Source organism: Muntiacus reevesi, chromosome 3 (assembly GCF_963930625.1).
Source record: "Muntiacus reevesi chromosome 3, mMunRee1.1, whole genome shotgun sequence".
Classification (NCBI taxonomy): Eukaryota; Metazoa; Chordata; class Mammalia; order Artiodactyla; family Cervidae; genus Muntiacus; species Muntiacus reevesi.
The window spans coordinates 80927727-80954853 of NC_089251.1; the positions used below are offsets into that span (position 1 = coordinate 80927727).

A 27127-nucleotide genomic window follows, 5' to 3' on the forward strand; every position below is an offset into this window, starting at 1 on the left:
TATGTGGGTTGGAGAGAGGGATTCAAAATTCAATCAGTCCTCCAACCTACCAAGCTTTAACTTTTTTTTAAGACCTCCTTCGGTCTTCCCCATGCATGCCGATAGTTTCCAAGTTAGCCTGAGATGTGTGGAAAGCTAATCTAGCCCCTCTGTGGTTCTCTCATTTTTAGGATCTTCCCATAAATTCCTGGCCTGCACGGGAACCGCATTTTCAGGCTTGAAAACATATCACAGAAGAATTTCCCTGACATTGTTGTCACAGGTGTTCATCATCTGAGGTATATCAAAGTCATCCCCTCGGGAGCAAGGCTGCTGGCTCATGGCCAGTCCACACTGGTCTCATTACTGCCCTCATTGAACTGGGGGGCAGGGGTAAGAGGAGGGAATGATGGACGCCTCAGGCAAGAAGCCACAGACCCCCACTGTTCTTAAGTAGACTTCTAGCAGCTTATAGTAAATAAATACTTCCCCATTTGCTTTTTGCTTTTACTCAGTTTCCAGATCCTTAAAATTGTTGTATTTTTGTTTTTGTTTCTTGGACAATTTTGCTTAGTCTTATACTTGTGTTTTTGGAAGAAAATTTGCCAATCTCTTTACCCCACCATAGTCAAAGTCTGACCTCTTGTGCTTTTCTGTGGGATTTTAAAAAAAGCAAAAAAGCTTCCTCTATTTCCTATACTTAAACCAGTCTAGATTCTCAGTCCCTAATTGGACAAATTTTGGTAAACTCTGTCTTTTGAGGAAATTATCCATTTCACCCACGTTTTCACACTCATTTGCATAAATGCCTACAAAGTAGTCTCATGATCTTTTAAAACTTCTTCTGTTTTGATGGTTATTCCCTCTTGTGATTTCTTATTTTGCATATTGTTGTTTCTCCTTTTTTCCTTCATTAAGTTAGGTAATGATTTGTCTGTTTAAAATTTTTCAAGGAACCAGGATTTAGGTTTATTAATTAGACCTACTGTTTTTTGTTCTCTGATTTATTAATTTCTATTTCAGTTTATTAATTTGTTTCCCCTTTTGTGCTTTACTTCGGTTCATTTTGTATTTCCTTTTCTATATTTTAAGTTTTTGAACTTAATTTGTTGATTTTTAGCCTTTTATCTTTTTTCTATATGTTTGTTTTGATCTCTGGCTTTTCTTCTCTTTACTGCTTTATGACAGGGTACTTCAACCATGTTATTATTTTAGATCAGATAGTTGTTTATCATGGGGGTCTGTCCTGCACCTTGAGGAATGTTTAGCAGCATTCCTGATCTCTGCATACTCATAAAAATATGTCTTTAAATGTATCTACCACTACTTTAAATGTATCTTCTAGACTTTGATATGTTGTATTTCATAATCTTTTTTAAAAAATTGTTTTAGTTTAGTTTGTGTTTCCCTCTTTACCCAAGAGGTATTTAATAGAGGACTTTTTCATTTCTAGGTAGAAGATCTTTTTTTATTTTATGTTTTTAAATTTTGTTCCAATTTCTTGTTTGATATTTTATGACCAGAATGTTATTTATAATATTTCTACTTTTGAGATTTCCTGATGCTTTCTTTGTGACTTAATATAATGACTGACGCTGAAGCTGAAGTTCCAATAATTTGGCCACCTGATGAGAAGAGCCAACTCATTGGAAAATAACCTGATGCTGGAAAGACTGAGGGTGGGAGAAGGGGCGACAGAGGATGAGGTGGTTGGATGGTATCACTGACTCAATGGACATGAGTTTGAGCAAATTCCAGGAGATAGTGAAGGACAGGGAAGACTGGGCGTGCTGCAGTCCATGGGGTCGCAAAGAGTCAGACACGCCTGAGCAACTGAACAAAAACAACAGTTTTTGTGACTATTCCCTGTGTGCTTGATAAGAAGGTCTATTCCATATTATCAGAGTATAAAATTCAATTTATATCTCTCCTCTAGGCTCACTTTACTGGTTACATTGTTTGGGTCTTCTGCATAGATACATTTTTTTTGTTCACTTGCCTTGTCTTTTACTGAGTGATGTATTTAAGTCTGTCATCATTAATTTGTTTCTATACATGTCTCCTTGCATGCCCTAGAGTTTCTGCTTTACAACAGTAATTGCTGTGTTATTTGAGACTATTATAGCTACATTATGAATTTTTGCTCTTAGCATTAAAAACTGCTCCCTTTTGTCATACATAATACTTTTTTAGCTTTAATTTCTTTGTCTGATACCAAGATTACAAATTCCTTTCTTATTGTTTCCATTTGTCCAGTATACCTTTGCCTGTCTTTTCATTTTTAACCTTTCTGAAAGACTTTATTTTAGGTTTGTCTCTTGCATATAGCTTATAACTGAATCTTGTTTTGTGAGCCATACTGAAAATTTTTCTCATTTAATAAACGACTTAAGCCCATTCAAATTTATTGATACAACTTATTTTTGTTTCTATTCTGCCATATTGTTTTCAGTTCAGTTCAGTCGCTCAGTCCTGTCCAACTCTTTGTGACCCCATGAATTGCAGCACGCCAGGCCTCCCTGTCCATCACCAACTCCCGGAGTCTACCCAAACCCATGTCCATCGAGTCGGAGATGCCATCCAGCCATCTCATCCTCTGTCGTCCCCTTCTCCTCCTGCCCCCAATCCTTCTCAGCATCAGGGTCTTTTCCAATGACTCAGCTCTTCACATCAGGTGGCCAAAGTATTGGAGTCTCAGCTTCAGCATCAGTCCTTCCAATGAACACCCAGGACTGATCTCCTTTAGGATGGACTGGTTGGATCTTTTCTTGCAGTTCAAGGGACTCTCAAGAATCTTCTCCAACACCACCATTCAAAAGCATCAATTCTTTGGCACTCAACTTTCTTCACGTCCAACTCTCACATCCATACATATATTGTTTTATGTTATAATTATAATGTGCAGAATGTAAAATTCTCTGTTTCTCTATGTATTGTGTTAGATTTTTTTTTTTCAATTTCTTTTGGTATTTTGGAAAGCTTATATTTTTGTCTCAGTAGTTACCTTTAGACTAATGCTTTCTTTTTTTTTTTCTGGCAGAGCTGCACAGTTTGTAGGATTTTAGTTCCCTGACAGGAAGTGAAACGGCAGTAAAAGCACCAAGTCCTAACCACCAAACTGCCAGAGAATTCCCTAGACTAATACTTTTTTTAAAAAAACTTCTCATAGTCCTTGTTTTCTTATTTAACCTTTTGTTCTCTGGTTTGTCAAGTTTTTTTTATAACTTTATTTATTTATTTTTTATGTATTTATTTTTGGCTGTGCTGGGTCTTCGTTACTGTGTGGGCTTTTCTCCAGTTGCGACAAGAGGGGGCTACTCTTCATTGCAGCGCGTGGACTTCTCCCTGCAGTGGTTTTTCTCGCTGCAGAGGATGGGCTCTAGAGCGTGAGGGTTGCAGTGGTTGCAGCTCATGGGCTTAGGAGTTGTGGTTCCTGGACTCCGGAGCACAGGCTCTATAGCTGTGGCATTCGGGCTTAGCTGCTCCGCGGCATGTGGGACCTTCCCAGACCAGGGATCAGACTTGTGTCTCCTGCATTGGCAGGCGGATTCTTTACCACCAAGTCCTTAGGGAAGCCCCCAGTCGTTTTTTTGTTTTTTCTTCATATGCTTTTTTATTCCTACCTGTTCAGTTATCCATGAACTTATTCTGCTTCCCTCTTCCCCCATTCTTTTAACAAATTTTTAGTTGCTATACTTCCTACATTATCAAAACTTGTAACATCTACAAGTTGTTTTACTTATATATTATTCTTCCACTTTTGTACCTCCCTTTGTTTCAATCTTTGAGTCCTTTAAATGAAGTATTTGAATACACTGAATACATTAAATGTTCACTATAAATCCTTTCGCTGAAGTTTTCCTGGTCACCTCTTGGTTGGGTGAAAGTTATCCTCTCAGATTTTTTGAGAAGAGCTCATGAATATAACATTACTGGAATTCTTGCTTGTTTTACACTGCTTATCTATTACCTTGAAGGTCAGCTTGGCCGAGTTGAAATTCTTGGTTTTCACTTTCTTCCCTTGAATTTCTTCAGAATGCTGCTACATTCTCACTTTGTGCTGTATGTTGCTCTTGATAAGTTTGATGTCCCTCTAATTCTCTTACACTGAAGTTATTTAGTCTTTATGACTGAAGGCTATGAGAATACTTTATCTTAATAGTTTTATTCAAATATGTCTCTGAGTTGGTTGTTTTGAATTAGTTAGCCAATTACCTGATGGGCCTTTTCAGTATGTACAGTCGGATCTTATTTCCAGAAGTTTTTCTTGGTTTATAGTTCAAATATTGGTTCTATTCCATTATCTTGTTTTCTTTCTTAAGGAACTCTGGTTATACTTTTGCTGTATCTTCTTTGTCTATCTTCCATTCCAGCTGCTGTCTCTCTAATCTCTCTTCCTTCTCTTCCCCTCATTTTTAGCCTCTTAACTGCTAGTCTGCCTTTCTTTAATTCCCCTTCTTAAATTTTTATTTCTGTTCTTCCGTTGGCATCTTGTTATTTAGTCTGTATTTCTGAGATCATTTTTCTTTCTCTTCTGTCTCTTTCCTGAGTTAAATCAACTATCATTTTATTTTTTTATCAACATTGTTTGTGTGTTAGTCGCTCAGTCGTGTCTGACTCTTTGCAACTCATGGACTGTAGCTGACCAGACTCCTCTGTCCATGGAATTCTCAAGACAAGAATATTGGAGTGGGTAGCCATTCCCTTCTCAGGGGATCTCCCCAACCCAGGGATCAAACCCAGGTCTCCCACATAGCAAGCAGGTTCTTCACTGCTGAGCAATCTAAAGTGGTTCTTTCTATCTCCAAATCATTGTTAGAGGAAATTTAAATCAGATATTGTGGTTAGTTTTCTTCTGCTTCATGGTTAGGTTTTTTGGAAAGTTCATTTGTTTTTTTATTTTTTAGTTGCACTGCTCTGCTTGAAAGACCTCAATTCCCCAACCAGGGGTTGAACCCAGGCCACATCAGTGAAAGCTCTGAATCCTAACCACTGGACGGCCAGGGAATGCCCTCAACCTATTTTTTATTCCTTTATCACTCTTCCAGTGGAGAAGGAAATGGCAACCCACTCCAGTGTTCTTGCCTGGAAAATCCCATGGACAGAGGAGCCTGGCAGGTTATATAGCCCATGGGGTCACCAAGAGTCAGACACAACTTAAGCGACTTAGCACGCACTATTCCAGAGAACTCCCTGGAATGATTTTTATCAGCTGAGATGTTTTCTTCTCATTTCTGTTCTCTTCTACTAATAACTTTGTGTGGAGATTCCTTTTTTCTATTTTATTTCTTGGGCAGGTTTAGGCACAGTAATTGACAGCCATGCTAGTTCAAGGAAGCCTGCCATGTCACTGTTCTGAAGTGCAGTGTCTCCAGTGGACTGGGCTTTCTTTTCTCAGTGGTGGAGGAAGGTTGACATATCCTTCCATTTTAGAGTTCCCTTTTGTCTGGCAGAATTGCAAATTTATCCTAGTTTTCAACATAGACTGAATAAGTCTCCCTTCCCTGTTACCCCTCTCTTCCCCGAGAGTAGGACATGTTGACTGATGCCTCCTGGATACCCTTGTACTTTTAAGTCTCATCCCTGTAGTGAATGCTTAGATCTGCCAGGACATTCTCAGTACTTTTTGCACTTGTAATGTGTTTTTCTCTTCTGAGGAGTGATGCTAAGTCTATCTTAGGCCCTTCTTTTACTCTTCTCTCTTCTTTATAGTTTTTCCAGAACTTACCCCACTCCCATCTTTGCTGTCTGCAAGGGCTTAAAAGAGCAGCTCAAGAGGTATCTCTTCCAGAATTGGGTGTTCACCTTTCTATTTAAGTTTGGACTCCTCTGTGTCCTTATAATGTTGAGGATATTGGATTTATGTGGTTTTTTTGCTTTGGTTGACTTCTGTAGCTTTGTGAAAGGTACATGAGAGAAATTCCATTTAAGCCGCTGCCCCTCTCCTTGGCTGCCTTAGTTTTCACTATGCGTATCTTGACAAGCCATTTAGGAACCCTGTGGAGCAGGTTTGGGAACTTTGGGTAAGGGTAGAGGATTAGAAAGAAGACATTTGATTTAGAATGTATTGATTTTGAGATGTTTCTGTCCATTCATGTAGAGATGTTCATCAAACAGTGAGATATCTGATCTGAACGTCATGTCAGAGGTAGGAATTATCGCTTCTGTAAACTCTGGTGGAGTCCTAGCAAGCTGGAATTAGAGCCATAAATTCCTTTGTAGAGTGCCTGCCTTGTTCTAACTCCTAACTATGTACTCAGATTCATCTCCTATGAACATATAAGGGCTTTGGAAAACAGGTAATATGGGGATGTTACTTAGTTCAGTTCAGTCGCTCAGTTGTGTCCGACTCTGCGACCCCATGGACTGCAGCCTACCAGGCCGCCCTGGCCAACACCAGCTCCCGGAGCTTACTCAAACTCACGTCCATCAAGTCAGTGATGTTACTAGTAAAGTACTGTTGTCTGGTGCTTTATATTATCATATTCAGCAGTTTGAGTGATAGAACAGGGATCTAGATATTATTCTGAGGAATCAGTCTTTGCTGCTGAACCTGTTGAAAGAAGAGGAAAATCACAGATCAGTAGATCAGATCACCTCCTTGAGGGAAACAAAATAACACATAGACTAAAACTTCATAACTAAGTTTTTTTGTCATATTCAAAATTTCCCTCAGTAACCATAATGCTCATTAAGTGGATTAAATTCATAAATCTTCAACGTTCTATGCCAATAACTTTCTAAAGCAACTGCTGTTTCTCCTGTCCTCTTCCCAATCACCCTTTACTTGGCTGATGGTGGTAGTTTAGTTACTAGGTCATGTCTGATTCTTGTGACCTCATGGACTGTAGCCTACCAGGCTTCTCTGTCCATGGAATTCTCCAGGAAAGAATTTTGGGCTGGGTTGCCATTTTATTCTCCAGGGGAATCTTCCGACTCAGAGATCGAACCCATGTCTCCTGCATTGCAGGCAGATTCTTTACTACTGAATTACCAGGGAAACCCTTTACTTGCTACAGAAAGACAGATGTATGCATGCTTATACCTAAATGCCTTTAAGATAATAATATCTATTTTAAAAATTTTTTATATTTGTTTTATCGATTATTTATTTATTTGGCTGTTGCAGTCTTAGTTGCAGCACGTGGAATCTTCTATCTTTGTTCAAGCATGCGGGATTTTTTTTAGTTGCAGCATGCAGGATCTTTAGTTGTGGCATGCAAACTCTTAGTTGCAGCATGTGGAATCTAGTTCCCTGAACAAGGATTGAACCCAGGCTCCCTGCATTGGGAGCGTGAAGTCTTAACTACTGGACCACCAGGGAAGTCTCAATAATACCTGTATTTAAATACAGTGTAATTAACAGAGTTTTCAGACTATAACCTATGATGGATTTTCCATGTGTTACTTGAGTGTGTGCTTTTCTTCCTTTTATAAGAGAAAATAAAATAAAAAAACAACAACAAAGAAATGGCATTTGTAAAAGCACAAATTTTTAAAAGGTAGTACTCTTTTACTTCTTAAATACTTTTCCCGGTTGTGTATTTTTATGGTTGCAAGAAAGAGTAGATGATTTCTTTCTCCACTGAGATAGATGGAAAAGACAATAATAGTGAAGTAAAAAAAAAAAGTGTAAGAATTTTTTTAAGTGATTGGCTCTTTCATTTGACATTTTATTAATCTGAATACCTGGATAAAGTGGTTCTTCAAATTGTGCATTCTTTTGAATTCACCAAGAGGCAGTGTAGTGTTGTGATTCAGATTGGAGTCTCTGGAAGCCTACTGCCTAAGTTCTCATTCCATGCTACCTTTACTGTGCCTGCTTTCTCATCTGTATAATTGAATAAAAATAACACCTACTTCATAAAAATTTGTGCAGATGATATATAATTTGGATGGAAGAATGTTATTTCATTGCTAACTATTACTGTGAGATTATATCAAGATTCTGGGGTGGGATTTTTGAGACTATTTAGAATTTGTGTATCTTTAGTATTTATTTAGTATTATTTTATTTATTTATTATTATTTTATTTATTTATTATGTATGTATTTAATTATGTTGGCTTCATGTGTGACTTCACGTGTCAACCAGTTAGCACAAAATTGATGGATGTATGATGCAAGACAGAAAGATCAAAGCTAGTATTTTCATAGCAGTCTGTATGGATATGAAGGCATTCATGAAGAATTAAAGCTGCCTTAATTTTTGTGCTTTTTTATTATTTTCCTTAGGATCTAAGAATTTAAGGATCCTTTCCTTCATATATAGAAACGCTGGGGGCAGTGAATGATACTCGAGAAAGATTTTGTCCTTGTTGTTAACGGCCACTTGGTTCAGCAGCCTTCTCTCTTCTCTCCACCGGGTGGCAGTCGAGCCCTCTGGATGCATACCACGTCCTGGTCCCACCCTTTCTAGTCTGCGGCGTTGACCTGGAATAGGACCAGAGAGATAAAGACCGTACCGCAGAGTATGCAGTATTCCCTCAGCTGGGTTTTACAGCATCATATTTTAAACATTTTATTGAGGATAATGACCACAAGAGATTGGATAGGATTCCTTCCCACAAATTCTTTTAGTTCAACTGAAGTACATACAAACCCATGATGAGAAACATATGTGTAATCTTTGCAGTAGCTGGAATAACTATACATAGGACTTAACTGAATTAACAAAACAATCTCCAGATATTTTTTAGTGTATTTAAGGTTAAATGGAAATAAGCCTTTGGCATCCAGGGCAAATTAGTTTTAGCTGGTAAACTCTGAGAGCCCTGTCCTTGGTAAAGTGATTAAGCCAAACCATCTTATTTTCCAGGTGCAACACTCCGCTGCAAGTCAATCAGTACAGAAATTTAAATCACTTCAACACCAATGGAGAAGTATGAAAAATTAGCTAAGATTGGGGAGGGATCCTATGGGGTTGTATTCAAATGCAGAAACAAAATCTCGGGACAAGTGGTAGCTATTAAAAAATTTGTGGAATCCGAAGATGATCCTGTCGTTAAGAAAATAGCTCTAAGAGAAATACGCATGTTAAAGGTAGGTTAACTTCCTCTATACATCTATAATATACATCTATACATCTATAATATCATACATCTATAATATCACAGTACTGGACCAAACAGGTATACCAAAATTGCAAAGAATTTTTAAGTGATTTTTTTTTTCTGTTGGACTTAAATTCCTCTGTATCAGCAACTCTGTAAACAGATCATCACTTTGGGCTTTGGCCACTCTGATATTTAAGTGATATTATGAGTACAGCTATAGATTGTTCAAATTTTGATTGTTAAAAATTCATTCTGGTTGGTAAATATTCAGTGTCCTGAGTCCCCTCGTCTGCAGTGTTCATCCTCCCCTTCAGCCTTGGCCTTTCCTCCCAACCCCCACCCAAGTCCTTCTCCACATTAACCAGCAACTAAAAGGGCTTTTTGTGGAACTGTGGGACCCACGGGGCTGCGTCAGACTGCCTATAGCCATCAATCTGGTTTCGGCCCACCTGAGCTTCACTGATTCTTAGACACATTGACTATCACCCTCAGCTATGTATACACACTTTACACAAAGTCTTTAAATTGTTTTTACTCTGATAGGATTTAATATGTAAGAGTCACAAGTTCTCTATGCAAGTTTTTTCTTTTTAAAAATCTTATAGGTTTAGAGCCATAAGAGAACTTAGAGATGCTTCTCATGCGACACCCTAATTTTATAGGGGAGGAAACTGAGGCAAAGGGCAGTGCAGCAGAATCCTGAGGACCTTGTCGGAATGCAGATTCTGAGTCCAGGTCTGGGGTCAGCCTGACATTCCGTGTTTCTAACAAACTCCCTGATGGCACAGATGCTCCTCGTCTGCGGACCACACTTTGAGTAACAAAACTGTGATTTCCTCAGGAACACACAGCTAGCCTTTACTTTTTGGCATGTGTCACCTATTTACAGGAAAACCCCAGAAATCCAGTTTTTAGAGAGAGATAAAACTCCCTTCCCTTTAAAAACATTTGTAGCAGGTTTCCTCAACTAAAAAGTTTTAGCGTTTTGTTTAAAATATGACTTGATATGCACGGAGTTTTTAAGAGCACATCCATCATGATTTTAAAAACAGTTCCCTGTTACCTCGTGGCCCGCAGAGAGTGCTGAGCAGACATCACAGATGAACTGGTTGTGTCCGAACCTGGCAATGGGTTGTTTTCTAATAGAAAAGCTTTTTATGCACCCTCTCCCACCAACCCTTCAGATACAGTTAATGCTCAGGTAGCACCTCCTGGGTTACAAGTGTCCAATTTGAGGGTGCACTTGCAGGTAAAAAATAGCCAGATTCCAGCTCACTTTGGTCTCTGGTGATGGCTCTCTGATGGTAAAGAATCTTCTGGCAGTGCAGGAGACCCAGGTTCAATCCCTGGGTTGGGAAGATCCCCTGGAGAAGGGAATGGCTACCCACTCCAGTATTCTTGCCTGGAGAATCCCATGGACAAAGGAGCCTGGCGGGCTACAGTCCATGGGGTCACCCAAAGTCAGACACCACTGAGCTACTATGCACAATGGCTGTCAGAAGGGGCGCCTCTCCTGTCTCTGGCATGTTTCATCCACCTGCGCCCCGAAGAGATCCCTTCCGTGATAAACCTACCTTACTTTCCTCACATACTCCTGCTATTTAAATTTCCTTTGATTTCCTCCTCCTCACTACCTGGCTTTCTTTACATAAGTCACTGTTTTCTGATCTAAGTTCATTTGATTTGCAAAGAGGATATAAATTGCCAATCTACTCAAAGATAGAGCTGAAACCCTTGCCAGCACGTCCAGCTGCAGGATCTCTGCATCCCTGACTCTTGGGAGAGACTGTTTGGCTCCCAGTCTGCAGTTTTTGCCTTAGCATGAAGCATCTGGCTTACCTGTGTGGCCTGTTCCCTCCACTGTTTGCCTTTCTGCTCTTTTAGGTGGTGGAGTACATAGGAAACAAGTTGATGTGGTGCTTTGGGTGTGTAGTTAATGTGTAATCCCTTTCCCCACACTCTTGAGCAGCAGGCACATAGTCACAGGGTGATACTTTTTGTTCTGGGGTTGTTGGTTTTTTTTTTTTTTTGGTTGGTTGATTTTTTTGTTTGTTTGTTTTTTTGATCAAGCCATGCTTACAGATAAGAGAGAGTATACTGTACAAGTTGCCGTACTTTAAGCCTCTCTACTGGGCCTGCAAAATATTTGTTGAATTTCTACAATATACAAAATACTGCGTATCTTTCCGAGTAAATGGTGTCTCGAGTTTGGAAAGTTAATTTGTCTACTGTACTGGGAAAACAACAGGAAGATGACTCAAAAGTAGGAGTGATCAGATGTCCTGGTTTATAGCTTCTGTCCCTGTGTTCAGTGTGGTTAGCGTCCCTTTTTGTCTGGCTAGCATTTTCTTTCAAAAGTGTACTGGTTCATGTGTGAAATTACACAGTCACCTTACCTACAGGCAGAGTGACCACACGTGCCAATTTGCCTGGGACAGTCCTGGTTTACACTCGTTACCCTGGTTGGATGACAAATGATGTAGTTACTTTAGTGATATTATCTTACTTAATCGGGGTTTTTCCTTTGATTTGCGACATTGTGAAATGCTTGTGAAAGGCGGCCTTGTGAAATGCTTCAGTCTGGGAATTGAATTTAACTCATTAAACATCTCAGAGTAAGACAGAACAAGAAAATCAAAGAAGAGAGCTGAAACTGTGATAGATTTAGACACAGACTAACCGGAGGGATTCCTAGAATATGCAGTTATTTCAGATGCGAGGGTTGACATCTAGTCTTTCTGAGCACCAACACTGAAATCCAGGCTGGATTTAAATGCAGTTGTTTACATTAAATCTATGACAGTATATAAGCTAAATGGGTATTGATGATTTTTATAGTCTTTTATTCAATAATTCCATTACCATTCTATATTCAAATCATCTTACAACTTGTATAGTTAGAAATTTCCACTTAATTCATAAAGCATTTTTAATTTTAGTGCTTATATTTTAAGTTGTACTTTCCTATCTTCAGAGAGATTCAAGCAGCTTAGTTACCCTTTACTACGGGGTATGTTAGATAAATTCTTTCTTCCAACTTTGAGATTCTTTGGTACTTACTAAGAGTAGTTTCTCTTTTGAGTAACTGTAATAATTTCTCGGCAAGAAATGCAAAGAGAATGATTAGCAAAGCCTTTGGCTCTTAAAATTGTAAGGGGTCTGGGAGAAACTATTACAAGAAATGAATCACCAACCTTTGTATTTCAATTCCTTTGCAGCAATTAAAACATCCAAATCTTGTGAACCTCATTGAAGTGTTCAGGAGAAAAAGGAAAATGCATTTAGTCTTTGAATACTGTGATCACACACTTTTAAATGAGCTGGAAAGAAACCCAAACGGGTAAGTAATCTAGAACACTGAAGTTCTGCTGGCTGGTTCGCAGTTTCATTGTATGTGGGATTCAGTTCAGTTCAATTCAGTCACTCAGTCGTGTCCGACTCTTTGTGACCCCATGTACTGCAGCACGCCAGGCTTCCCTGTCCATCCCAACTCCCGGGGCTTACTCAAACTCATGTCCATTGAGTCAGTGATGCCATCCAACCGTCTCATCCTCCGTCATCCCCTTCTCCTCCCTCCCTCAATCTTTCCCAGCATCAGGGTCTTTTCAAATGAGTCAGTTCTTCACATCAGGTGGCCAAAGAATTGGAGTTTCAGCATCAGTCCTTCCAATGAATATTCAGGACTGATTTCTTTTAGGATTGTCTGGTTGGATCTCTTACAGTCCAGGGGACTCTCAAGAGTCTTCCCCAACACCACAGTTCAAACGAATCATTTCTTTGGCGCTCAGCTTTCTTTATAGTCCAACTCTCACATCCATACATGACTACTGGAAAACCATAGCTTTGACTAGGCAGACCTTTGTTGGTGAAGTAATGTCTCTGCTTTTTAATATGTTGTCTAGGTTGGTCATAGCTTTTCTTCCAAGGAGCAAGTGTCTTTTAATTTCATGGCTGTAGTCACCATCTGCAGTGATTTTGGAGCCCAAAAAAATAAAGTCAGCCACTGTTTCCATTGTTCCCCCATCTATGAAGTGGGGGACCATGAAGTGATGGGACCAGATGCCATGATCTTAGTTTTTTGAATGTTGAGTTTTAAGCTGGGTTTTTCACTCTTCTGTTTCACCCTCATCAAGAGCCTCTTTAGTTCCTCTCCGCTTTCTGCCATAGGGGTGGTGTCATCTGCATATCTGAGGTTACTGATATTTCTCCCAGCAACCTTGATTCCAGGTTGAGCTTTATCCAGCCCATCATTTTGCATGTTGTCCTCTGCATTTAAGTTAAATAAGCAGGGTGACAATATACAGTCTTGACATACTCCTTTCCTGATTTGGAACCAGTCTGTTGTTCCATGTCCATTTCTAACTGTTGCTTCCTTATCTGCATACAGATTTCTCAGGCGGCAGATAAGGTGGTCAGGTATTCCCATCTCTTTCAGAATTTTCCACAGTTTATTGTGATCCACACAGTCAAAGGCTTTGGCATAGTCAATAAAGCAGAAGTAGATGTTTTTCTGGAACTTCTGCTTTTTCAATGATCCAAGGGATGTTGGCAATTTCTGGTTCCTCTGCCTTTTCTAAATCCAGCTTGAACGTCTGGAAGTTCACAGTTCACATACTGTTGAAGCCTGGCTTGGAGAACTTTGAGCATTACTTTACTAGCGTCTGAGATGAGTGCAGTTGTGTGGTAGTTTGAGCAATTTTTGGCATTGCCTTTCTTTGAGATTGGAATGAAAACTGACCTTTTCCAGTCCTGTGGCCTCTGCTGAGTTTTCCAAATTTGCTGGCATATTGAGTGCAGAACTTTCACAGCATCATCTTTTAGGATTTGAAATAACTCAACTGGAATTCCATCACCTCCACTAGCTTTGTTCATGGTGATGCTTCCTAAGGCCCACTTGACTTTGCATTCCAGGACGTCTGGCTCAAGGTGGGTGATCACACCATTGTGATTATCTGGGTCATTAAGACCTTTTTTGTACAGTTCTTCTGTGTATTCTTGCCACCTCTTCTTAATATCTTCTGCTTCTGTTAGGTCCATACCATTTCTGTCCTTTATTGAGCCCATCTTTGCATGAAATGTTCCCTTGGTGTCTCTTAATTTTTTTGAAGAGATCGCTAGTCTTTCTCATTCTATTATTTTCCTCTATTTCTTTGCACTGATCACTGAGGAAGTCTTTTTTATTGCTATTCTTTGGCACTCTGCAGTCATATGGGTATATCTTTCCTTTTCCCCTTTGCCTTTTGCTTCTCTTTGTTTCTCAATTATTTGTAAGGCCTCCTCAGACAACCATTTTGCCTTTTTCCATTTCTTTTTCTTGGGGATGGTCTTGATCCCTGTCTCCTGTACAATGTCACAAACCTCCATCCATAGTTCTTCAGGCGCTCTGTCAGATCTAATCTCGTGAATCTATTTGTCACTTCCACTGTATAATCATAAGAGATTTGATGTAGGTTATATCTGAATTGTCTAGTGGTTTTCCCTACTTTTTTCAATTTAAGTCTGAATTTGGCAATAAGGAATTCATGATCTGAGCCACAGTAAGCTCCTGGTCTTGTTTTTGCTGACTGTATAGAGCTTCTCCATCTTTGGCTGCAAAGAATACAATCAATCTGATTTCTGTATTGACCATCTGGTGATGTCCATGTGTAGAGTCTTTTCTTGTATTGTTGGAAAAGAGTGTTTGCTATGACTACTGCATTCTCTTGGCAAAACTCAATTAACCTTTGCCCTGCTTCATTCTGTACTCCAAGGCCAAATTTGCCTATTACTCCAGGTAGCTCTTGACTTCCTACTTTTGCATTCCAGTCCCCTATAATGAAAAGGACATCTTTTTTGGGTGTTAGTTCTCAAAGTTCTTGTAGGTCTTCATAGAACTGTTCAACTTCAGCTTCTTCAGTATTACTGGTCGGGGCATAGACTTGGATTACTGTGATAGTGAATGGTTTGCCTTGGAAACGAACAGAGATCATTCTGTCATTTTTGAGATTGCCTCCAAGTACTGCATTTCGGACTCTTTTGTTGACTATGATGGCTACTCCATTTCTTCTAAGGGATTCTTGCCCACAGTAGCAGATATAATGGTCATCTGAGTTAAATTCACCCATTCCGGTCCATTTTAGTTTGCTGATTCCTAAAATGTCGCTGTTTTTCACTCTTGCCATCTGTTTGACCACTTCCAATTTGCCTTGATTCATGGACCTAACATTCCAAGTTCCTATGCAGTACTGCTCTTTATAGCATCATACTTTACTTCCGTCACCAGTCACACACACAACTGGGTGTTGTTTTTGCTTTGGCTCCGTCTCTTCATTCTTTCTGAAATTATTTCTCCACTGATCTACAGTAGCATACTGGGCACCTACCAGCCGGGGGAGTTCATCTTTCAGTGTCCTATCTTTTTGCTTTTTCATCCTGTTCATGGGTTTCTCAAGGCAAGAATACTGAAGTGTGGGATTAATGATGGCAAATTTCAGATCTAAGCCCCCTTCTACCCAAATGCATCTGCTGGCTCCTTCTCCCCAATCTCAGGATGTGTTCAAAGGGCAAATGAATAATAACCAAAGGTAATATTAACCTAGAGTAAATATAATGTATAGTATTTAATAGACAAAATACTACAAATATAAATCACAATGTATTTCATAGCTAAGTTATATGTTGGATTGTCTGAATTCAAGGAATGAACCATAGTTCTTTCATATAATTCACTAAAGTTAAAGGAGAAAAAATACATATTTGATAAAATTTGAAAAGGCAGTTGATAAATTCAACATCTTGTCCTGATTATTTGGGAGAGAAAAACCTTAGCAAACTAGAATTAAAATACTTTCTTTATACACACACACACACATACAGACACACAACTTCTCCAAATTGACTGCAAATTTTATATTCAATGATAAAACACCAGAGAAGCCATCATTAAAGTGAGAAATAAAACATGAGAACTCTAGCCAGCATATGTACTAAGAAAAACAAATCGGATTTAAAACTTTGGAAAACAAGATAAAATTTCCATTATTTGCATGATATTATTGTAGTCTAACAGAATTACCTAGAGTTACTAAAACAAATGGAATTCAGTTTATAAATATATAGATAGATAGATAGATAGATTTAGCTATATATATATATTTTTTTCACATGTATGTGTGTGTGTATATATATGTACATATATATGTATGTATGTACAGCACTCTAAATTCTTACACAAAAAGTAATGGCTTTTGTATCAATCAGTACTTTAGAAAATCTAATGGAAAAGGATCCCATTCAAATGTCAACAACAAAAATATTTAGAAATAAAGATACAAAAGAAATGTTAAAACTCTGCCTAAAAACAATTACAAAAGTGAGATACATAAAGGATTTTATTTAAATGAACATATATTTCTGGATGAAAGTATTCACTATTATGTTTTGGCTTCCTTCCTGATTTATTTATTGCATAAAAATCTAATCAGAATGCCAATGGTTTTTTTTCTTTTCCTTTTTAAATTTATTTATTTTTTAATTGAAGGATAATTGCTTTGCAGAATTTTGTTATTTTCTGTCAAACCTCAACCTGAGTCAGCCATCGGTTTTTGTTTTTAATTTGAGAAAGTTCAACTAAACCAAGAAATTTTTTAAAAGAAGAAATGCAACTTCAGCTGCCAAATAATGCCATATTAGTTTTAGAGAGCCCCTTTGACAAAAAGTATGTAAACAAAACTAAAAAAGAAGTGGCAAATTGGGTAAATCTTTGCCAGATGAAGAATTAATATCATTTCATACCTACATATGTAGATTTTGCTAATCAAATTTCTGAAAAGATTAACACCCAATTAAAACATATATTCAGAAAAATTGAGTGAACTCCTACTGGTGTTCTCGGCTGGCTGCTAAGGGTTTTTTAGTGAACAGAACATGTGAAAAAAGCTGCCTAATGTGAAAAAGCAAATCGTAAAATAAAAAGGGGAAAATGACCAATATGCCTATAAAAACATGTTTGCCCTCGCTATTAAAGATAGAAATTTAAATTTTAAAATAAGGTATACCATTTTTCACATATCAAATTGGCAAATATTTTTCAAAAATCAATGTACCAGTATTGTTAAAGTCAAATCCAGCACTCCCATTCACAGCTAGAGAATGTAATTAGGAGGGCCATTTGCTATACACATGAAAATCTTTTAAAAGGTTTTCTTCTGCTAAGAAATTCCATTTAGAGAAATTTATGGTAAGAAAATACAAACAGGTACAAAATTTATACATAAAAATAGTCAACACATCATTATGTATAAAAAAAAGAAGTAGGGAACTGATCTAACTTTCCCATAGTAAAGATCTGGTTAAATGCAATTTGATATATCCATACAGTGTGACCGTATGTGTTAAGCATGTTAAAAAGCAATCTGTAGAATAGTTAATGTCCTGGAGAAATGTTCATGAAATGGTATGTGAAAAAATGAGGCTGAAAAGTAGAATGTTCATTGTAATTAAAAATTGTTTTGAATTATCACAATATTTTAGTGAATACATGTATTTTACTTTTTGTTGTTCATTGGCTCAATCGTGTCCGACTGTTTGCAACCCCATGGACTGCAGCACGCCAAGCTTCCCTGTCCTTCACTCCTCCCAGAGTTTGCTCAAACTCGTGTCCATTGAGTCAATGATGCCATCCAACCATCTCATCCTCTGTTTCCCCCTTCTTCTCCTGCCCTCAATCTTTCCCAGCATCAGAATCTTTTCCAATGAATTGGTTCTTCACATCAGGTGGCCATCATTGGAGCTTCAGCTTTAGCATCAGTCCTTCTAATGTGTATTCAGGGTTAATTTCCTTTAGGATTGACTGATTTGATCTCTTTGCTGTCCAAGGGACTCTCAAAAGTCTTCTTCAGCACCACAATTCAGAAAGATCAATTCTCTGGCACTCAGCCTTCTTTATGGTCCAAATCTCACATCCATACATGACTACTGGAAAAATATAGTATTGATTATAAGGACCTTTGTCAGCAAAGTGATGTCTCTGCTTTTTAATATGTTGTCTAGGTTGGTCAAGCTTTTCTTGCAAGGAGGAAGTGTCTTTTAATTTCATGACTGCAGTCACTGTTCACAGTGATTCTGGAGCCCAAGAAAATAAAATCTGTCACTGTTTCCATTTTTTCCCCATCTATTTGCCATGAAGTGATGGGACCAGATGCCATGATCTTAGTTTTTTGAATGTTGAGTTTTAAGCTGGGTTTTTCACTCTTCTGTTTCACCCTCATCAAGAGCCTCTTTAGTTCCTCTTCGCTTTTTGCCATTAGGGTGGTGTCATCTGCATATCTGAGGTTATTGATATTTCTCCCAGCAATCTTGATTCCAGGTTGAGCTTTATCCAGTCCATCATTTTGCATGATGTCCTCTGCATATAAGTTAAATAAGCAGGGTGACAATATACAGCCTTGACGTATTCTTTTCCCAATTTTGAACCAGTCTGTTGTTCCACGTCCAGTTCTAGCTGTTGCTTCCTGACCTGCATACAGATTTCTCAGGCGGCAGATAAGGTGGTCACGTATTCCCATCTCTTGAAGAATTTTCCACAGTTTGTTGTGATCCATACAGTCAAAAGCTTTAGTGTAGTTCATGAAGCAGAAGTAGATGTTTTTCTGGAATTCCCTTGCTTTTTCTATGATCTAGTACATGTTGGCAATTTCTGGTTCCTCTGCCTTTTCTAAATCCAGCTGGTACATCTGGAAGTTCTTGGTTTATGTACTGTTGAAGCCTAACTTGAAGTATATTTTAGCATTATATATTGCTAGCATGGTTAATGAGTTCAGTTGTGCGGTAGTTTGAACATTCTTTGGCATTGCCCTTCTTTGGGATTAGGAAGAAAACTGACCTTTTCCAGTCCTGGGCCACTGCTGAGTTTTCCAAATTTGCTGGCATACTGAGTGCAGCACTTTAGCAGCATCATCTTTTAGGATTTGGAATAGCTCAGCTGGAATTCCATCACCTCCACTAGCTTTGTTCGTCATAATGCTTCTTAAGGCCCACTTGTCTTCACTCCAGGATACCTGGCTCCAGGTGAATGACCACACCATCATGATTATCTGGGTCATTAAGACCTTTTTTGTGTAGCCCTTCTGTGTGTTCTTACCACCTCTTCTCAATATCTTCTGCTTCTGTTAGGTCTGTACCATTTCTAGCCATTATTGTGCCCATCTTTGCGTGAAATGTTCCCTTGGTGTCTCTAATTTTCTAATTTTACCTTTAAAATAGAAATTAATTTGAGAGACTTGCCTGCTGGTCCTGTGGTTAAGACCCTCTGCTTCCAGTGCAGAGGGTGTGGGTTCCATCCCTGGTTGGGGAACTAAGATCCCACATCCCTCAAGGCATGACCAAAAACAAATTTTTCTTAATAACTTAAAAAACGGTTAAAGAAATGAATTAATTCATATTTCAACTTTATTTTGAGCTAAATAGGGTTTTGTATGTTGGCTTTAGAGGACAGATCTGTTGTTTAATTTAAATATAAGTTAATTTATAAATTAGCATAAATTTTCATAAAGTTAGACATGGATGCTTAACATCATGCATTGTTCAAGGCCCTGAAAATAAAACCTATAATACATTCAATCCATGTACCAGTTTAATTGAACTGAACATCTCTTTCTTCCTTCTGTGAAAGGAAGGAAGTCTGCTGCCTGTAGGACTTGGCTTATGCTGTTCCTTCTAACTTTGTCCTCTTTCCCTATCTGTATCGTAATCTCTAAAATGTGAAATCCTAGATATTCTGACTATCTCTGAGATTCCTGTATCTGAATGGTATTGCTTCCCTCCTTCGAATATCCGTGAAATTTTGTCTTCATCCCTGTTATGGTACTTGGCACTTAGTACCTTACAGGTTTTTAAGCGCATCCTCTCTCCCCTTTGAGTGCAGAACTCATATCTAATTCATCCTAATAGCCTCCTTAGTGTGCAGCATGCTTTGATTCATTCATTCACTTCAGAAATATTTTACTGAACACTTCTGCTGGTGCAGAGGCTAGAAAGATATAATGGCACAATCCTGTTCTCAAGAAGCTTAAAATCTAATGAAGAAACCAATACTCAAACTAGCCATTTCAAATGACAGTGAAGATTGAGTTACCAGCAGTGCTTTGGATACCTGAGAAGAACAGCTTCAGCATCTGTTGGTCCCAGAGAATCGGGGAAGTTTCTGCCCAGAAGGATGCATTTGGGCTGAGACTTTGAAAAGGGGAAGAACTGGCCGGGTGGGCGATCTTGGTGGAATGCACAGATAGAAGAAAAAACAAGGCATATTTGAGTAACTCATTTGTCTTGTATGTATTTAGCAACCACGAGGATCTCTGAACTACCCTGCTTTCCTTTGGAAAGTGTATTTGGTGTATTTAGTGTGAGGAGGGCATGGTAACCCACTCCAGTATTCTTGCCTGGAGAGTCCCCATGGACAGAGGAGCCTGGTGGGCTACAGGTCACAGGGTTGCAAAGAATCAGACCCAACGGGGCGACTAAGCGCAGCAGAGTGGTTTTACTGGTATATTTAGCAGCGCTAGTGTATGCAGTGTGCCTTGGGTCAGCCCTAAGGCTTGGATCTATATGAAGGAATGCAAACAGGAACAATGCAGGATACACCACTGTTTCTATGAAATACTGGCTACTTCCAGATAACTATGATTAATTTAAAATATTTGTCTGCTTTCACTCCCTTCCCAGAATCTACAACAGTCAAAAGAGTATAAACCCAATGAATAGCAAACAGAGGTAAACAACTGAACAGCATACATACCAAGTCTATTGGACCATTGTTTGTTCAGTAGCTAAGTTGTATCTGACTGTTTGCAACCCCGGGGACTGCAGCACGCCAGGCTTCCCTGTCCCGGAGCTTGCGCAAACTCTTATAGTCAGTGATGCCATCCAACCATCTCATCCTCTGTCCCCCCTTCTCCTCCCACCCTCAGTCTTTCCCAGCATCAGGGTCTTTTTCAGTGAGTCGGCTCTTCGTATCAGGTGGTCAAAGTATTGGAGCTTCAGCTTCATTGTTTATCAGGGTAAATTCACAGTTTGAAGAAATAACTGGTGTGTAGATATAAGATGATCAAGGTAATGGATGTTTGGGATGAGCTGTGAGATGGTGAGATTGTCTAGAGACTTGGAGACTAAATTATATCACAAAGGAGCTAATTTAACACTGAAGTAAGATGGTGAAAATGTACTGCTGCCCCTGCCAAATGAAAGCATCTGGTTTCCTCTACTTTTTTAATAGAGGGAAAAGCATTTGTTAGATCAATAGCTGCAGAGTCAGCCCTGAGACTGTTTGATTTGCTTCAGTTAAAGAAGCTACATGTACCAACACAATATTGTCAAGCAATTATCCTCCAATTAAAAATAAATAAATTAGAAAAAATGGGGTGGGAGGGAGGCTCAAGAGGGAGGGGACATACGTATACCTATGGCTGATTCAAGTTGATATATGGAAGAAACTACATGTATGTGAAGCAACTGCAACTAGTGTCATCTGATTAAATTTTAAATATTATATTCCCATTCTCTAAAATCCTTCTCTGTTCAAAATAGGTCCAGTAGGTAAAGTAGTTGGCAATGTGATAGAAATTACCACCTACCAACAGGAAAGATTTCCCTTCCCTGTCATTGCACTATACATAGTGGAACAGTCCTACCATCAAGAAATTTAAAATCTAATGAAGAATTAGATATATAAGGGAACAATTAATTATAAACAGTCTTATAAAACTACTGCTCTCCACTTCTGGCTGGCAACAGCACATCATGTACATCTGTAAATAAGGTTTCAATTTTTTTTTTTAATTCATCTTTACCCAGGTGCGATGGGACATATAAAAGAATTAATTTCCTTCTCAGTAAACTGATCATAGGTAATTTCCTGTAAAGCTGTGGGTGTGGGTTGGTGGAGGGGTGGCAGTGAGTCATGAGCACTGAGAAATGCTTTAGCCAGAAGAGCAGCAGCATCGTGTCCCACATGCTGAAACAGGGACGTCTTCCTTTGAAATGACGTCCTGGTTTCCTAGGAATGATGGGGTCCCTGGGTGACAGAGGCCAGGGAGGAGTACTGCACTTCCAGAAGTTACTGTAATAGACAACACAGCCAGCGCGGTGATCAGAATGATTTGATCTGACCAAGGGTTCTCCCACAGAAGATAGATGGGTAGGTCTCTAAGGTTCTCTTCTACATTAACTATGACTAGAGGCTTGACTTCAGCCACCGTAATAGCCCCAGGTGGTGCTAGTGGTAAAGAAAGTGAAGTGAAAGTGAAAGTCACTTAGTCGTGTCTGACTCTTTGCGATCCCATGGACTCCATGGAATTCTCCAGGCCAGAATAACAGAGTGGGTAGCTGTTTCCTTCTCTAAGGGGTCTTCCCAACCCAGGGATCAAACCCAGGTCTCCCTCATTGCAGGCAGATTCTTAACCAGCAGAGCCACAAGGGAAGCCCCAGTGGTAAAGAACCCGCCTCCCAATGCAGGAGATGCAAGAGACATAGGCTTGATCCCTGGGTCAGGAAGATCCCCTGGAGAAGGAAATGGCAACCCACTCCCGTATTCTTGCCTGGAGAATCCCATGGACAGAGGAACCTGGCGGGCTATGGTTCACAGAGTCGCAAAGAGTTGGACACTACTGAAGTGACTTAGCGCACATGCACACCGTAATAGCCAAGACCCAGGGCCTCGTGAAGGAGGCAGTTATCCTTGGGAAATAGCCCTGCATTGACATCATGTGTATGTACTTAATTGTTGCTCTTAGCCTATCCCCAAATGGTCTGTGGCCATTTATCAGGGTAGTTGTGTATTGGGAAAAGAGAACTACCCAATCTCTCAGGAATCTCTGAATCATGCTCTAAAGTAAAAACCAATCACCAGTAACTTTGAAAGTCCCTGTGGTTCGGCAGTTTTGTGGGGATGGGAAGCTTATTGAGAGTCCCCAGTGAAATTTAACCTGAATCCGTCCCATGGTAGTCTTGTCAGGTCCATGAGTTCATTCTTGGAGCTGTTTCCCCATTTCATAATCAGATAGTGGAAATAGATACACTAGAAAATGTAAAAAGAACCAGTAGGTTCTGAACCAAGGAATGAAGACAGTCGGGTTGGAGGAGCCAGTAGAAGTGTCTGGCGCCAAAGAGAAAACTGAAAGCAGTGCTGCAGATTTGGGGACAAACACAGGCCTCCCTGATGGCTCAGTTGGTAAAGAATCTGCCTGCAATGCAGGAGACCCCAGTTTGATTCCTGGGTCGGGAAGATCTACTGGAGAAGGGATAGGCTACCCACTCCAGTATTCTGGCCTGGAGAATTCCGTGGACTGTATAGTCAATGGGGTCGCAAAGAATCGAACACAACTGAGCTTTCGCTTTTCATAGATTACTGCTACCGTTAATCCTTTGGGGAGACAGCTGGGAAGTAGATGAGCATGTTGCATATGATAAATCCTCTCCAACACGCCTGTCTCCCCAAAACTTTGGATTTCTTCCTCTTCATTTTACTAACGAACTTCCAGCATTGCAGTTTCATTTGGCACAGGTACCCATCTAGCCCAGGTTCTGATCAACCAGTTCATTAATCAACTCCTCTCACTCCTAGCTGCTCCAGGTAGTTTACTGAACCAGGCTCGGCAGCAAGTGTGCCCCTTACTGTTACAATCAGCCCAGTGTAAAATCGTGTTTCCTCCTTTCTGGTCCGACACTTATGAAATCTCTTTCCACATACATGCTCCAGTATAGATTAGCAACATTTTATAGTTCTCTTTGCTGTGCAAATCTTCTCTTCTCTTTGGCTTTGTAATAGGCCCTTTGGAACATGCTGAGATCTGACTTTAGTCAAAGTTTGGAGACATTGACGGGTGGTGGGGAAAGGAGCCTTGAGGAGAATTGACAACACCCATGCTATAGAGCTGCCTCGAGTGAGATCATGAGGGGCCCTCCACAAGGCAAGACCAGTCTCCATACCAGTTTGGGGGCTACTTCATGTAAGAAGGGACATTTGGGACTTCCCTAGCAGTCCAGTGGTTTAGACGCCACGCTTCCACTGCAAGAGGTTTGATCCCTAGTCAGGGAACTAAGATCCCACATGCCATGAGGTGTGGCCACAAAGTAAATAAGTAAAAAGGAAGGGATATTTGGCAGGAGGTTGGGATGCTCTTAGTTCCGTGAGTACTCCCAAGTGTTGCATTTCATTTCTCAAAGTGTATGTCTCAGTTAATTAACTGAGAGATGAATTAGCTTCACATAAATTCAGTCTGTGTTGTCATTTAGCACCCGGCAGGACTATTCTCAGCGTCCGATTTCTTAGTCACTTCTGGGATAATCCCAGTGGCCAATGGAGCGAGTCTTAAAAACACCAGAAATAAGGGCAAGCATGGAAACTTCTGGTTTCCTAACTGTGCCTCGAGCCAAAACATCAAAGCCTTACCTAAAGCTATCCTCTTATTTTCTTCAATTTTTCCAGCAAAGTGAGAAGCACCCAGCCCAACCCCACTTTTGTTACTTTCCTATGTGTTCCCATTTTGTTTGATCACTTTCCGTCCAACAAAACCCTGCCCTGAATAGGCACTTTATTACAGATGACCACATGTGATTGTGCACATAATTGGTTCATCACTGGGTATCCACTCACCAGTGTTACAGCCACTTATGGTAATTGGATCCCCCTGCCTTCAGACCCAACCAGTCAGATAGCCTGCCTTCCCAAGGCCTTGACTTTGCTTCCCATGCCCACTTCTGGTGTCCTGTTCTGCACGGATCAAGATTCAACAACAGAATTCACTCTAGCTAGTTTAAGCAAAAAGGGATTTATTACAGGGTGTGAGTTTATATAGTTTCTGAGTGTGCCAGCGAAGGAAGCTTAGTTGAGGACCTGTTGGGTACCAGTTACAGTTCGAGGCCCTGGAGCTACAGTAATGGACAAGGTAGAGAAAGCCCTTGCGGAGTTACAAGGCTCTGGAGGAGAGGAAAACCCACTGAGGAGCTAGAGAATTCCTGGTGAGGGGAGTAGGATGAGCAGTAAATGTGAAGCTTTGGCGGTCTGTTGAGGGAAGAGCAGACGCTAACGGGCCAGAGTGGAGGTCAGTGAGAATGTGGTAGGAGATAAAGGTAGGGGAAAGGGGTTAATAGAAGTGAAATCATTAAGAGGCTGGTAGGCCACGATAAAGTTTGGAGTTTATTCTAGGATAACAAGGGTTTACAGAGAAGGGCTTGGTTCATCTTGGGCACTGATAATGAAATTGTTTTCCCCATGAAGTTATACATAAAACTAAAAGATAATGAGCTCTGATGTCAGCACCAGGATTCCCCTGAGTGGCTGAAAGAGCAGCCTCTGGGCAACCCAGTCTGAATTCCCTGACCCTGCCAACCTCCCTAACACCTTTGGTCTTGAACCAGGATCTTGTTTTTTTGTTGTTTTTTTTTTAAGCATTTAATTAGTTTTTTGTTGTTGTTCAGTTCTTTGTGACCCCCGTGGACTGCAGCACACCAGGCGCCATCCTTTGTCCTTCACCATCTCCCAAAATTTGCTCAAATTCATGCCCATTGAGTCGATGATGCCGTCCAACCATCTCATCCTCTGTCACCCCCTTCTCCTCCTGCCCTCAGTCTTTCCCAGCATCAGGGTTAGTTACTGGCCACGCCTCACTGCATGTGGGATCTTAGTTCCCTGACCAGGGATGGAACCCACGCCTTCTGCTATGGAAGAAGCTTCCCGCTAGGGAAGCCCCCAGGATGTCTAGTTTTTGCTGCCAGACCTTCATGATTATCAATTCTTCTATTATATGTTTGTCATTCACCCACAGTATACGAAGCGTTGTGTATCAGTTGGTTTCTATGGAAGGTTTTATTTCACCAAATGCTTTGAATAACTACTGAGTGTGGCTGAATAATGTCACAGCGCTCTGTGTTTCTGGAATGAATGTGTGTGAATCTGTGTTCTCTTTGATAACTATCTTTGTAAGATCTGTGGTATTTGTAGTTGTTATTTTGTATAAATGTTGTTTTGCCTAAAATGGAATCTGCCTTCCTGGAATCTGTGCTCACTAAGGATTCTTTTTTGAACCAAAGCCATGACTCTTTCTGTGAGATGCCCTGAAACAGGACATCAATAGAAAAGTTAGGGGGAATGTAATTGCTGCAATTTATAGAAATGGTTAAACAAAATAGACTAAGTACTCTCAGAATACAAGTTGCCCAGATCCCCCAGTGGAAAATACTCCCCAGTATTTTCCACACAGGAAATCTGCAGAGGCAGGAAGCTCCCAGGCTCCCATTCTCATGGGCTCTTGATTCTCCCCGCCTCCCTGGCCATGTACCTGCCTGTTTACCAGGTGTAAGTTGCTGTTGATCAGTCACTACCCCGTGGACTGCAGCACGCAGGCTTCCCTGTCCTTCACCATCTCCTGGAGTCTGCTCAGATTCATGTCCATTGGGTCAATGATACCATCCAACCATCTCATCCCCTATCATCCCCTTCTCTTGCCCTCAATCTTTCCCAGTATCAGGGTCTTTTCCAGTAAGTCAGCTCTTCGAATCAGGTGACCAAAGTATTGGAGCTGCATCTTACCAGGTGTAAGTAACAGTTACAGAAACAACTCTTGCATATGCTTGAGTGTTTACCCCCAACCTGAATTCGATGAATTGAAGGTCACTCTTCACGGATGCCTTTTTTCCTGCAAAACCAGGTCTCAGTTCTACCTGAAGATCATACCTGCAGGATCAAAATCTATCATAGATATATGCCTCCCATAGATCCCAGAAATCCCACTTCTAGAACTTACCTTAAAAAGATTATTGCACAACTGCCATAGATAGATGATTGGATATTCACTGAAGCATTGTTTCTAGAAATGAAACTTGGATCAAACCTAATTGTTTGTCAATGAGGACTTACTAAATTATGATACATCTATATAATGAGATTTTTGGTCACTGAAATAGATGTATACATATTCTGTATATCTGTCTCTGTACCTCAATGCATACAATGTTTCTGAAGAGGCGGGGAATTTGCCAAGGATGAAATGATTGGCTAGGCAGATATGGGAGAATTCTTCATGGATATTCTTTTAACTTTAAAAATATCAAACCTTATG

At 39.9% G+C, this 27127-nt stretch overlaps 1 protein-coding gene across 3 annotated transcripts in view; it reads left to right on the forward strand.

Annotated features, from left to right (window-relative positions):
• CDKL4 (cyclin dependent kinase like 4) overlaps positions 1-27127 on the forward strand; it is a 53416-nt gene that overhangs the window by 4845 nt on the left and 21444 nt on the right. For 2 of the 3 annotated variants that reach the window (XM_065929391.1, XM_065929393.1), the window contains exons 2-3: positions 8798-9021; positions 12254-12375. In XM_065929391.1, the coding sequence (XP_065785463.1) occupies positions 8854-9021; positions 12254-12375 (290 nt within the window). In that variant the 5' untranslated portion in view covers positions 8798-8853. Of the gene's footprint in view, positions 1-170; positions 279-8797; positions 9022-12253; positions 12376-27127 lie in introns of all 3 variants that reach the window. The other variant, XM_065929392.1, reaches the window with a different exon arrangement.